The 14985-nt window shown below is 43.0% G+C and overlaps 1 protein-coding gene across 1 annotated transcript in view; it reads left to right on the forward strand.

Annotated features, from left to right (window-relative positions):
- Positions 1–4440: 4440 nt before the first annotated feature.
- EML4 (EMAP like 4) overlaps positions 4441–14985 on the forward strand; it is a 257086-nt gene continuing 246541 nt past the window's right edge. Inside the window, exon 1 of the mRNA XM_073339049.2 lies at positions 4441–4771. Coding sequence (XP_073195150.1) covers positions 4747–4771 — 25 coding nt within the window. The 5' untranslated portion in view covers positions 4441–4746. The remainder of the gene's footprint in view (positions 4772–14985) is intronic.

Here is a 14985-nt window from a genome sequence, read left to right on the forward strand (position 1 = left end):
CAGAGCCGTGGGGAGCCCTGAGCTGTGGCATTCTCCTTGAAGCTGAAATCAGGAACGGAGCCGCTGGGCTGAAGCCCTGCGCCTCAGTGCTCCTGAAGGGCAGAAGCCCTGAGGTCCCCTCTGCCCCACCCGGAGCCCTGGTGACCCAAGGGTCAGAAACCCCGACTCCCCCTCCCTCTACCAGCCCTGACACCCTCCCACCCTGCGGCTGCAGCCCCAACCCCCCATGGCTGAAGTCCATAACATCTTGTTCAGAGTTAGGGAACATTTCAGAGTTCCAAACAATCTCCATTCCCGAGGTGTCCATAACTCTGAGGTTCTATTGTAAAGCTTCTTTCATCATGGATTTGGCATAGTCTGGATGATGAAGATGTCCATTTTATGTAGCCATGCTCTGTCTTTTAATGACAAGCAAGGAGAAATTATGCAATAGTATTTTGGTGGTGGTAACAAAGTCTGGTACAACTAGTTATGAAGCTAAATTCCTTGAAGACAAATTCAGGGGTGTGTCTGAATCTGGCATTAGTAGAGGGCTTACATTTGAGACAGATAAATGGCTTGAGTCTACAATATCAAATTTGATCTTGAAAGCCTGATGATATCACCAGTGGGCAGGAATGTTTTAAACTACATGTGTAGCTGTTCCTGATGGCTGGATCTCATATTCAACTCCCTCACCCCCACAGGGCTTCTGTACCTGCTGTAAGTACTGCTGTACTAAGGTTAATTACTGCCCAGTATCAAGCCTAATAGAGAAGTAGACAAAGGACTCATCTAACTGAAGCTGATATTCTAAATCCAGTATAATCTGGATTTAGATGAGGAATGGGATGGAAACAGCTTTTGTGGCATTGATGGATTATCTCTGGCTGTCAGTGGATGGTGGGCAGACATCCATTTTCATCCTCTTGGGCCTCTGTGCAGAATTTGATATTGTTGACCATGAGATACTGCTCTCTCACCTAAGAGAGGCGGCAGATACCCAGGGGAATGTACTCAACAGTTTAAATTCTTCCTGGAGGGATGAACCTAAAAAGAGCACCTCTGCCACTAGATTCCACACTTGTGGAGTCCCACAAAGATCAATTTTCTCTTCAGTCCTGTTCAACACCTATGTGCAGTACTAGGTGAAGTGGTAAGGTGACATGGTCTTAAATGCCAGCAATATGCAGATGACACACACAGCTACAGCTTTATTTATCTTTCAATCACATATGACCATACTACTACCACCAAGATGGCCCAGTGCTTGGGCAAAATCAGTTCACAGATGAGGAGCAGCTGGCTGAAGATGAACTTGAGAAGCACAGTGGTGATGTTGGTGTGCAGAAGAAAGCACTTTGAACAGTTCGCAGCCACCTTTACAGTCTCCTTTGGGTACACGTTGACCATTAGTCATTTCAACCTGATTTTTTAGGAGTACTCTCTGATACTAACCTCTCATATAGCAACATCCACAATTAACTCTTTCTACCATCTCTGGTTGGCTAGGAGACTCCATTACATCACCACAGATGACCTGGCTGGCATTGACTGTACATGCCAACACAAAAAAACAACACAAGCATATAGGGACAAAATTAGAAAGGCCAAAATGCACAAAATGAGGTTAAATGAGCTAGAAACATAAAGAGTAACAAGAAAACATTTTACAAATACATTAGAAGCAAGAGGAAGATCAAGGCCTGTGCAGGGGAGGCCCCTTACTCGAGGAGGGGGGAACGACAATCGGAGAATATGTGGAAAGGGTAGAAGTGCCAAATGACTTTTTTGTTTCAGTTTTTACCAAAAAGGTAGTAGCTATCGGACGCATGGGGCGACATGTGGGGTCATGTGCTCCCCCCCGATTTCTGCTTGGCCTGCTGGGGAGATGAAGCGGGGCTCTGTCCTTCTCCTGCTGCACCTGCCCCTCCAGCATGCTTGGCCCCTGTCCCTGGCAGTCACGCCCAGGAAAGCAGAAGAAGGGGTGGGACCAACTGCGTCCCATGCCGGCCACTCTGGATCATTGCTCTGTGCAGGGCAGAGGCTGCCTGAGAGAGAGCCCAGCTGGGGTGGCAGTCCACCCTGCCCTGTCCCCTCTGCTCCCTGCCCAGGCCCAGCTGAGAGGCACAGGGGCCGAGTGAACCAGAAACATGCTGGGGTGGGGTTGCTCTGTCTTGCTCGTCCCTTGTCCCTGGCAGCGAGGCACAAGCGGAGAGCCCAGGCTCTCTCTCAGGCATCTGCCACCGTGCACAGAGTCAGTGACTCAGAGCAGCCAGCTTCAGCTGGCATAAAAAGTGGCTCCCTCCTGCTCCCCACCCGGGCCCAGGTGCCAGGGAGAGTGGCCGAACGTGCTGGGGGCACAGGAGAAGGGAGGCTCAGCAGGAGGACGACAGCGGTCCTCTCCCTCCCTAGCAGGCCAAGCAGAAAGCTAAAGCTCCGCGATGAAGATGGTGGTCAACACCTTCACTCCTCTGCACAATGGGACTCTCTACAATAAAGGACAAGATACAGCAGGAGACAGAACTTTCTCAGTAGCTGGTCCACGAATGTGAGACAAATTCCTACAGGAATTAAGGACCATCATGACCTTACCACCTTCCACTTCAAGTGCAAGGCACAATTATATGACCTTGCCTTCTCTAATATAAACATATAACAGCATATTCATTTACAGAAAAAAAAATCCCCATCAAACAAGAAAATACACTGTACAAATTCTCCCTCTAGAAAGATGAGAGAATTAAACATGTGACAGATGTGAGTCACACTGCTTAATGCAGTACTGAAAGGTGCTCAGACACTGTGATAAGAGTGGTATAAGAACCTATATAGGATAGGATAAAATAGAATAGTAATCTGCCAGTTTGGGTCTATGTTCTAAAGCTGGTTCCATCCTGGAGTTTTCTTTTCCCCAAATCTACATGTCTGGGGAAGAGATGAGGACCACATGAAACCTGGTTCCGCTGGATGTATGTGGGGGTCTCCCATACACAGTTCTAATATTAATTCTAAACCCCAAGAAATGTGCACTTGTATAAATGAAAACTTCTCTTGCTTGTTATTCAGATAGGATACAACCTTCTGAATACTGGCCAAATCACTCAAACTGATTGCTGACCACAACAATACAATATTTTGGTTTGATCTTCTTTTTAAATATATGTATTTTTGTTGTTAATCTAGCAAAACCTTTTAATTCTGAGGGGTAACATTTAATAATATTAAAGTTTAAAAAAATCTTGCAGGAATGGATATGATATTCTCACTGGGTAAAAAATCACTCTCTTGCAGAGAGTCTGTGTATGGTACCTCTGCATGACGAAGGCCTGGGAAAGTGTGCTTCATGCTAGTGCTGGGGCAGGCTGGGGAATGGCCAGTATCTGTGCACCTCAGTGCAGTGACTGGGAACCCCTCTATAGTGGAAGTGGAGGACCAACAGTCGCTATTGTAGCATGCTGCAACCTTGCTGCTTGGCTGTGGGTGGGGGATGGATTCCATTTCTGCCAGCTCTTATTTAGCAGCGTTTCCCGCATAATGCGTGTTAGTATGGGCTGTGTGCAGGTGTGTGTGCATGCCTATGCTTTTCATTCTTGTACAAGTATCTTATTGATTTGAAATTATGAGCCCTACTAATAAGAAGGGATTGCGAGGAAACAAGCAGGTGCATAGGTCAACACCATAAGGTGGATACTTTCATGGGTGCAAAGATACAAGGAGATGCATAAGTGCCTCAAGATGATGTGCCTAAGTGCCTGGAATCAGCCTTCTGCATAGACTCATTGAAGTGCCTGCTGTGAACAGAGATGAGGTACATGAAGACACCAATACCAGACACAATGAGGTGCCTACCTTATGTTCAAACATAGCAACTCATATATCCTGCAGCAATAATCAATTAAGACTCAGGCAATACAGTGAACAAAAAGGGATGATGTCTCTTGAGGCATCCTCCCCCACCCTTTGTCTGGTCCTTGTCAGAACGTTGTCTGTTATAAGCTCTTCAGCACCAGGTTTCTGCAAAGAGCACCTCACCTGGGTAGGACACCGTGCAAATCAAAAAGCAGGTGCTCCCGAGTCAGCAGGGCTCCAAAGACAAGGAAGTGAACGCCCAGACAGTGAGCTGCACCAGTGCCTAGAGCCACGGTCATGCCCTAGCACAAGCATGGCGAGGTGCACCTGTGCCTAGGAGCAATGAGGTGCAGGAGAGCCTAGGAGCAATGAACTGTACCAGTGCTGCTTCGACAGAGCCAGGCAGGTTCAGAGGGAGGCCTGCCCCAGTCAGTCGCGGCGAGGGCGGCAGAGGCTCACGCCCTGCAGGGCACAGCAGCCCCTCACCCAGGCTCGGGAGGGCAGGTCGGCCTGCTCCCCTCCCGCCGGGCTCCTCAGCCTGCAGGGGAAGCCCCGGCTGCCAACTGAGGCGGAGTCGGAAGCACGAAAGCACTGGGCGCTATTGGGCGGGACTGACAGCCGCGGGAGGAGCCGGAGCCGGAGCGGCGGCGGCGGCGCTGGGTCGCGGAGCTGTGACTGAGCCCGGGCAGCGGCGGCGGCGGCGAGTGAGAGCAGCAGCAGCAGCAGGCGCCGGAGGAGCCGCAGAGCCTGGGGGATCCCCGGGAGGCAGCGCGTGCGGCTCATGAGCCCGGCGCGGAGCCGCAGCCGCCTCCCGCCGCCGCGGCTCTGCGGGTGAATGAACCTGCCTCCCCGACCCTCTCCACCAGCGCGAGCGGCTTCGCCGGGGTCCCGGACCCCAGCTTCTCCCGACACAAAATGGACGGTTTCGCCGGCAGTTTGGGTAAGTGGCGGAGCCTGTAGCATCCAACTCCGGGGCGGGGAGGACGCCCCCCCGCCGCCTCCTCCTCCTGCTCAGGGCACGCACAGCGGCGGAGCTGTAAAGCTGCCCTTGTGGGAGATCCCTCCCCCCGGGGTAGGCTCTAGCAAGTGCAAGAGTCTCCTTCAGGTCCCACGTGGGTGGGTGGGTGTTGAAAGGGGAATGCGGGGGGTTGACTTCAGGGTGTTACTTTTTTTTTTTTTTTTGCCTTAGCAGCTGTCAAGCAAAGACCCTCCCGAGATCTCTGTTCCCATTTGCACGGTCACGAATCCGCTTAAAATCCTAGCCGGGCAGAAACACGCAGGTGGAGAGCTCCGCACAACGTTTCGGGCGCGGGGGGGGGGGGGGGGTTAGATGTTGGCGGGGTGCAAGCCCGGGTGTCCCGGGCCGCGGGGCGGGGCGGTGGGCACAGGGGGCTGCGCCAGCGAGGGGATGGGAAGGAGCGAAAGCTGCCGGCGTGGTGGCCAGGGTGGAGTGTGGGTTGCCTTCCCCGCGCTTGGGTCGCCGCCTGCTTAACCGCTTCTTTGCCAACCACAGCGTCCAGGCAGGTGCTTTGGCCTCTGCCTTCATGGGAGCTCCTCTGGGGCCGGATGGCATCTGGGGCATGATTTAGTGTCAGGGAATAGCATGGGGAGGGAGGGAGGTAGGGAGGGGAGCCGCTTCATTCAGAAGCCTGGGGGGGACCGCACTCTCACTATTGTAGCAGTCCCCAGATTGTGCCCAAATCCATGTTTTCAGTCCTGAATTTCATGAATCTGCCTTTCATAAACGGTTCTATGCTTATACCGGGTTCTGTATCCCACACAGCTCTCCTTGGGAACAGTGCCTAGAAGTGTGCAAAATCTGAGAACGTGGGTATTCACCCACGAAAGCTTATGCTCCAATACGTCTGTTAGTCTATAAGGTGCCACGGGACTCTTTGCCGCTTTTACAGCTCCAGACTAACACGGCTACCCCTCTGATACGCGAAATCTGAGAGTTACAGCCGCCAGGGCTCTCATTTGTTGGATCGTGATCAGAAAAGTATTGTGAAGCTCTCTGTTAGCAATTTTTAGGTGAACGGCATAAATTCTGAATGCCTAAATTTCACAAGGTGTGATCAGCAGTTTAGTTGTGTTTCTTGCGGAATACAGGGAACTAGAAAGTTTCTCGGCAAATAATCTTAGAATCATAGAATTCATAGAATCATAGAATATCAGGGTTGGAAGGGACCTCAGGAGGTCATCTAGTCCAACCCCCTACTCAAAGCAGGACCGATCCCCAACTAAATCATCCCAGCCAGGGCTTTGTCAAGCCTGACCTTAAAAACTTCTAAGGAAGGAGATTCCACCACCTCCCTAGGTAACGCATTCCAGTGTTTCACCACCCTCCAAGTGAAAAAGTTTTTCTAATATCCAACCTAAATCTCCCCCACTGCAACTTGAGACCATTACTCCTCGTTCTGTCATAAATAATGTTTTATTGAGTAAAATATATCTTTCACATTGCAATCATGGTCAAATTAATGTGGATAGATCAGCAACTGAAAGAAGAAAATGTTGGATTTGGTTATGTGTGTGAGAATACACTCAGCTCTTTAAAGAGACACCAACTTGAAATCTGGTCAGTTTCATGCAAGGGGTTAAAAGTAGATTCAGGTAGGCTTGCCCCATTGTTCTTCCTCTACCATTTTTTGTGGTTTTACAGTAACATTTTCATGTTAATTCCCTCCCCCCCCCCGCCCCTTTTTGCTGTGTGGAAGACCCTGAAGGAGGAAACTGACCAAGATCCTAATTCTGCAATAAGCACTATGCCTGGGTAAAGTACATTTACAGGATTGGGTCCCAGATGATTTAGAGGAGAAATGCTTGGCGGGATCTTTGGCTGGTATAAACAGTCATAGCTCCATTGAGTTCAACTGAGCTACAACAGTTTATGCAAATTGAGAATCTGCTCCACTGAATGTACACAAAGAACTGTCAAAATACGATTTTTTCCCTTAATTCTCAGAGTCATGCATCCTCTTAGGAGTTACATGTAATAATAAAAGGTAAAATAGTTTCACAAATGTGTGTTCTTTTTAAGTTGTTGGTATTCTAAAAATCTGAGAATAACTATTGTGTATGTTTCTAGCTATAGAATAAGCTTGGATTTTATTAAAAATGTGGCAACTCAGGACAGTTTATTTAATAACATTTTTTCAACAGTACATATTATCAACACCTTTAAGGGTGAAAAAGTGCAAATAACAATAATATATAAATATTTTCAACTTTTTTTTTGGTTCATAATGCCATATAAAAGTCCATTTGCAGTACCTAAACACAAAGTTTGTTCTTTTTCACTGCAGTTGCATCTATTCCATGACAAAAGCTGTGATAGGGAGGACTCCTGCAAATCTACCTTTTGTGGTATTATAGGTCTCTCCCTATAAAGATTAGATTTTTAGTCCAATTCTACAGTCCTACTGTGAAATCCATATCATTAGAAAATCCTTCTCAGTTTTCTAGAAAAAGTTACATATTTAAATGCTTTTGAGTGTGATTATGACCTTTTAGATTTTTGAAATGTCTGTTCTGGCATTGTGGGCATCTGTCTGGACCAAACTGGTAACCATAATTAACAGTATGCTATTTTGAATTTGACTCTTTGCCTTATACTCTATTCCTTCTTGAATAATTGTCACAGTCATTTTATGCCTTTTGATCAAAAAGTGACACATGATGAAATTATAAGGGTTCTGTTTCCATTTTTAACAGGAAAAATTGTGCCTCTGGGTGACACATGCAAATATAATACAGTTAATATTTATAAGCATCTTCACCCCAGTGGTGAAGTTGATCTGCATTTCAAAGAGTATCAGTACTGTGTTAACACATGAAGTGCTAGTCATCCCACCTCAGCATGCCTAAAGCTATTTTTTTTCTTATGTCAGGAAATAAAATGTATGTGAAAGAGGTTTTAAAAGTGCCATTTTGGACACTGGTGTTCGTAAGGCATTAATTCTACTACAGTCAGATCCTGCAGCATCTTTCTTTCATGAATAATCCTTAGCCATGTGGGTAGTCCTATAGGCCTCACTTGCATGAGTAAGGGGCAGGATTTGGTCCTTCATTTGTACCATTGTTTGGTCAGGAAACAATGATTATGATTTTATTAACATTTAATGAGGACTGAACACAGTTCAACATGCCTACTTTTTAATTACATATAATGTGATCTTACATCCATTGTAAATTGGTCTTTGATTTTTATGTTTTTTTTTATAGTGAGCATTGACCTACAGCTGTTTTCTAGGCTTTGGTTGAGGAAAGGGCATTCTCAGAATTTTTAGCTTTGAAGTATGATGCTTTATATAACTATCCTGTTTTTCATTTGGGTCATGCTGTATGTGACTAAGATTGTTTGTTTGTTTGCACTTGCTGGTAATCCAAACCCAATGATATGTATATTGTTTGAGATTTTGAACACTTCCAATTAACATCAAAACAGTATATGTTAGTAGCTTTCTGTCTCAGGAAGGCCATAAATTTACTCAGTTTGGGGTAGAGTATAGAAATTTACTTAGATTTCTGTGAGTAAAAGTACTTTAGCTAGACTGTGTGTGTGCGTGCGTGCGTGTGCATTCTACCAGCCAAGCATGCTTGCTGCAGAGCTAGTTGTCCTGTTAATAATGGGGCCTGTCATTATTATCTGGAAGGCAGAAAGTTATTACAGATTGTGCCCTCCAGCACAGGCAGAACTACTTTCTAACATGTCTCTTGAAGTTGAAAAGACTTTACTCAGCTGTTTTCTTTTGGCTTTCTTGTTGAAACTTTTATGAGAATAAACAGATCAAAGAAACACATTTTTATATGTAATTTTAAAAATGATTGTTGAGATCTGGATAAATACAACATTGTACGTAACATACGAGAGAGTGTATTACTGAACATGAGTAAAAAATCCATATATTGCATATTAACTTCCACAGTTGAGGCAATTATTGATTTCCTTAAAGAACAGAATACTGAAGTCCTTTTTTCTTCTTTGCCAGAACTTCAAAGCATTTTGGATTTAATTGTCTTGCAATTGGGCCTGATGAATAATCGGGACTGGGTTGTTTATGACCCAGAAATGTCGTTAGCATGTTATAACAATATGGTATAAACCCCTTCAACAAGATCCCTCCAGCAAAGGAGGCTTTGACAGAATGGTATCCTATAAAAATAAAATGAAGAATTCTTACATATTAATTCTAGCTCTTGAATGGTGCTCTGTGCCCTGAAGCATCAATGAACTCTTCACTGAAAGATTGGAAATATTTTGACGAAAAGATTAAATCAGTCCCTTGAAAAGCAAACCAAAAGAATAAGTAATGCAGTGTTAAACGTAATAGGTGAACACAAATGTATCTTTCAGGGGAACAAGAAGGAAGCAGAGCTATTAGTGTTTGTGAGAATTGGAGAAATTCATGAGAAAGTGATGTGAAGGGCTATAATATGTGTGTGGAATCTGGATATCTGTACTCTTACGGCATATTGTCACTAAATAGTAGAAATGGGTGATAGCATTATAGACTGGAGTTAGCTGCCAAATATTTGCTGCTCAAATTCATCCTTTTTTGTTCTTTCTTCCCCCATTCCCTATGCCATATAAGATGAATGGAAAATCTTGATATATAATTGCCTGCTGCCAGCCCTTCCTAGTCTACATAGCTGTTTACCAAAGATATGCTCCTTTTGTTGATTTACAAGAGCAAGGATTTGGTGTACCTGGCTGTACTACAGGCCATCTTGGGCTGAGCTAAACTAGCAGATGCTCTGGAAGAAGCTGCTAGATTTGAGAAGTGTCATCCGTGGAAATGGTCACTTCCTCCCTTTGAAATGGTCACTGCCCCCCTGTGCTCTCTTAGTGAAGGTAATGTTAGAAGAATGTGCATTAGCATTCTGCTATGGTTGGGCTGAGTATGGTGGAAAATGAGTAGAACTAAGTGAGTAGCTACAGCAAAGGTTGTTCACCATCTATTTGGGCAGGTGTATGGAGGCAGAAATTACTACCTTTTTGATGTTCCCCCTTCTAGGCCTCTGAAGTGAGTGTGTGTGGGTGTGCTAGCAATTTTATTGTTGGTACTAGTAATAAGTTCAATTTACCTGAGGGGTTCTCAAACTTCATTTTACTGTGACCCCCTTCTGACAACAAAAATTACTACATGACCCCAGGACAGGGAATTGAAGCTTGAGTCTGCCTGATTCCCACTGCCCCAGGTGGGGGAGCCAAAGCCCGAGCTCTACTGCCTTGGATGAGGAAGGGATCAAAGCTGAAGCCCAAGGGCTTCAACCCCAGCCAGGGGGCTTGTAACCTGAGCCCAGCCGCCCAGGGATGAATCCCTTGGGCTTCGGTTTTGGCCCTGAGTGGTGGGGCTTGAGCTTCAGCCCCGAGCCTCAGCAAATCTAAGCCAGCCCTGGCGAGATCATTAAAATGGAGTTGCAACCCACTTTAGGGTTCCAACCCACAGTTTGAGAACCGCTGATTTAGCTCATTTGCTGGGCCTTTGAGGAATCACTGCATCCTATTCTCAGGGGCTAATGAGTTGTCCCTTCCTTAACAATGAAAACCTGGACAGAACAGAATTATGGCTTGACATAGAAAGGTTAACTTGATTGGTACCAGCAGCTGTCAGTCACACTGATAAAGAGGACAGTTGGTGGCTTTTTGACACCCTGAGATAGTCCATCTTGTTGAAAAAGGAATTAATTGGCTGGAAGTAGCCATCCTTCATTATGTTAAACAACTGAGAAAATGACTATGTTGCAAAAGTGACCTTTTGTGCAGAAAATATGCAGTGTTGGGAATGGCTGGCAAGTAAAACTTCTGTTTTAAACCCCACCCCCACCCCAAGTCTGGTTATTTTATATTTTCTTTAGAAGAGTACTTAATATCTGGAGCACTCCAGAGAATTACTGTTCTACTTAAAGTCAGTTTCTTACTCCCTAGCCCAATACTTTTTGATTTGAGCATAACTATGTGTTGGATTTAATTCTCTGGAAAGACCTAGATTCAAAGACATAATAATTAAAAAAAATTCATTGAGGTTGTACATCATGTTGTATATAAGAGAAAATTAAGAGAGAATACTTCAATAACAAATCTCTATTGCATTTGTTAAAATGTACATTGTTTCCAATTATGCTGCTGTTAACCTATAGTGAGACCCCTAGTGGTAGTCTTTGTTATGCAAAAGCAATTCAGTTTCTCTTCCTAGTGTGGCTTGGAGCAGTCACTGAAGATTTTTTTTCTCCCACTTGCATCAGGTACTTTCTAATCCTTTCTCTTAATCAGGGCAGTATGATGCCTACAAGGGTGTTAAGGACATACTTCCTGTGTACCTACTCCTAACATACTGCAGAGAAAGTGTTAAAATGAGCTTATTTAAAGCATGTGGCATGCTGGTGAGTATGAAGGTCCATGTACTTCATCTAATGTGAAATGTTGCCAGCAGGGATACTGGTTTTGAAAGTAAGTTTGTTTAGGAAAGAGCAGATTAGAATCACCAAATAAACAGCTAGGTTTTTAAAACTTCAGTTATGATTTCTAATTTATTTGCATTTGGCTATATATTAATAAATCATAATACCACTTAATTACTAGGTTAAATAACGCTACCATTCATCCAGCTTTATTATCTCTGCATTAGTCACTCTGTGTAACAGCTTGTGTAGTGAAAAAATGTAGTGTCACATTGTAATTTTATTAGTTTATTTGTTTTGTTTTTAAGGCATCATAGAATTCCAATTTAGAGTGCATTTTCTGATGCTTACTAAGGGAAAGAGTACTCTGTAGCAAGGTGGTAACCATGTGAATGCTGCTGTTTTTCACTTTGGATTCATAGATCACTTTTAAGAAACCTAGAGGTAGGCATTCTGATGAAAGGTATCGTTCCTAGACTGGCTATCAGACGCTGTTGGTAGTGCAGGGAGTCATTACTAGCAGAAGTGGCGCATGTGTCTGAAATCAAGTCAGCTACAAAAGCAGTATTTCAAAAGGAGAAAAGGGAGACAGCTATAAACTCAGGCCTGAAATCTAAGTCTGGGAACATGAAGCCTTTCTATTCTCCTCCTCCACCCCTTTTTATGTTTAAGATCTTTCTCTTTTTGGCTGGTTGTAATAGCTGCTTATGCTATGTGACATCAGTGAATGTAGCAATATTCCTTCTGAGCCTCCTCAAACCAATCCATCTTTATTAGTTGGATGCAGTAGCTCTTTTTCTAGACAGTAGGTCTTTCTTCTTTCCTACTTATTGCCATAGAATTTGTATGCTAAATATAGCTTTGTTTTGGACTTCCTTACTCATTGGTTGGTTCCCCAATTACTCTGACATTTGGAGACCAGGTCTGATTTGTCTTTTTGCTCAGTTTTACTTTCCAGGGCTGTGCTACTGTTTGTTGAAGCAGCAAGTAGGAATTCTGGTACGTTCTCCTCTGTTGGTGATCTGCACTGCACCCAAGTTCTATCTAGCTTCATTTCTTCCATGGTCACTGCAAATTTGACTTTTAGGGGATTTGTTTTAAAAGGTGTGTGTACAGTATGTACTTTTAATTAACGGCAGAGCAGTACAAGTACATGCATGTATTACTAAACTGAAAATCTCAAACATACAAAATAATGATTAAGTCAGGTGGGCTAAGATTTTCCGAATCTGCCTTCATTTTCACTGAGGATGGGAGATAAAGCTTTATTTTCTCCTTTGGTAGGCATGGAGCAAGATTCCACTGATCTGCAGAGATTTCTTGTTGAGTACAAGTCAACTTTCAATGAACGTATGGTTAATTGGAACACCACATTGATTTCAGTTGAGAGTTCTGTTTAAAAACTGATGGCATGGATAAGGTCAGTGGTTTCTAATATAAGCAATTCAGTTTTCTAGGCTAGGTATAGAGTCCAAGAATTAACCACATCCATTATAATTCTAATACATATCTTAAATTACCTCTTGGTTTTATGTGTAATAGACAAACCTTGGGCTAACATGAAATTGTGCACTGAAATATCCATGCTACATCTGACTAAATTCTTTCCCAGAAGTGGTAGATTTTGGGATCTGACCATGTAGAACAGAAAAAGAGATGGCTGGAACTTTACATTTCTTGTATATATTTGGTGTGACCCACTTGTGGTGAAAGAATACTTTGAGACAAAATATAGTCCTGAGATCATTGCTAAATTTATATGTGTGGGCTCCCTCTAGAGCAAAAGACCATTTTATAGGTTGGTAAGTCTTTTTGCCATTTATTACTATGTAACTTATAAGAATCGCAGAAAGAACACTTTAAGAATACGAACTGAAGCTTTGATGAAACCCTTTCATATATTCCTTCTTTTTAAAGGGGAGCAATGGGAATACTATTAGAAGCGTAAAAAATGAGAACAGCAAGATTAAACTTTTCATTTGAATGTAGTAAAACTTACGGATGTCTGTGTCTTTTTTTGTTTCAGAGTAATTTTCTTTCAGGTATGAAATTCTACAACTTATACGATCCCCCCCCCCCCCCCCCCCCCAACTCGAATTTCAGGAGCAAGGTGGGAGATCCCAATGGAAAGTTAGTGCTTCCTACTGCTGTCTTTTTTTTTTTTTTATCCAAAAGGTGTCCCTTTAAAATTATGATTTAGTAGAGAATACAGTAAATTTTAAGAGTGTATGAATAAGAAATAAAAAATCCAGTCCCTGTTGCAATTATAGTTATAAGACAAAGCTAGAAAAGGGAGCTGTGAGCTCCTGTTGGCAACTTCCCAGCAGTGGTTTACTAACAAATACTATACCTAGAGCTGTCCTTTTGGTTTTTAGAATCTAGTGCACAAGTTAAACAAAACCCACCCTATTAATTTAATCTGTATTGAATTTCAGAAAAAGAATTTGTAAACCCAATAAAACAGAATTCGACAGGAATTTTTGTTTTAATTATTTAAGCTTTTGAGGTAGTAAACACAGTTGGAATGTAGATTGTGTTTAGGAAATTGATTTGTTTCCCCTGGTGTTCTAAAGGTTTAGAAATCCATTTGTATTTTAAAAAGTTTGTGACTAGTAACTTGCTTAAAATAAAAGGTTTAAATGTCACAAATGTAGTCCCCAATCCTTTAATCGAATTCATATCTGTGAAAGTGTGTACGCAGATCTAATTGCAGCAGGATCAGGACTATCACTTGTGTATCTTTGTCTCCCAGAATTTCTGGACTGAATTTCAAATGTATGAGTGAGGGTATATACCATATATGAGTGGGGGCAAGAGTGGAGAAATAGTCCTTCATTTTGCAAGTGTAAAAAATCTGCTTGAGAGCTTTGTAGAGTTTGCTTATTTTTTTCTTCACATTAAAAACCCTGAGCATTAAAGCCATTTATTGAGCTTGTTTAGACTTGATAGTATTTCTTACATAAATAGGATCTTTGTAATTTCTGCACATTCAATTAATAATGCATTACTGCATTTGCTTTAGGCTGCAGAGACTCATCTTTACCAAGTAAACCTTTTTTTTTTTCCTTAAGGGCAGTGAAATGTTTTTAATTTAAAACATCTTTATAATAAACTTCATTCTTTTTAATACCTTTTTAATGGAATAAATTATTTTAGGCTTTGATGAATTTACAGAAATTAGAGCTGACTTGAACCTAAATTGTGCTCAAAATCTGCCTCGATTTGAATTTAACCTGCCAACTGGCAGTCGTTTGCTCAGATTTTTTTTTTTTTTTGGTCTGCAAGCTTTTCAACCAGACTGGATGCAAACTGTTTATTCTTTATCTGCATACCACAAATGTTCTGGAGCTGCTGTATGCAGATGCATTTCAAGCTATAGCTTTATTTGGTGTAAAAAGTTGCATGGTATCTATCCTGGGACCCTCTTAGGCTGAGCCATCAGGAGGGGTTAGCAGAAGCCATTTTCACTTGGTTTCTGAGAAATGCAGGATGGGTTTAGCTGTTTTCTAGAAGAAAAATATTTATTATGGAGGAAGGTTTAAAAAAAGAAGTGCTTCAGGACACTGTTCATGCTTATCTTGTTCCAAGTGTAAAATATTAATTGTCTTTGTTTTGTAGGTAGAGCATAAGCCCCACACAAAAAATGCTGCTGCAGCAGAGGGTTTAGCCTGTGGGCCAAATTATGGGCACTGAATAATGATGTGCTGGGCAGGGGGAATTGGGGTGAAGAGAAGATGAGGCAAGAAGCCA

The sequence above is a fragment of the Lepidochelys kempii genome, chromosome 3, assembly GCF_965140285.1.
Source record: "Lepidochelys kempii isolate rLepKem1 chromosome 3, rLepKem1.hap1, whole genome shotgun sequence".
Taxonomy (NCBI): domain Eukaryota; kingdom Metazoa; phylum Chordata; order Testudines; family Cheloniidae; genus Lepidochelys; species Lepidochelys kempii.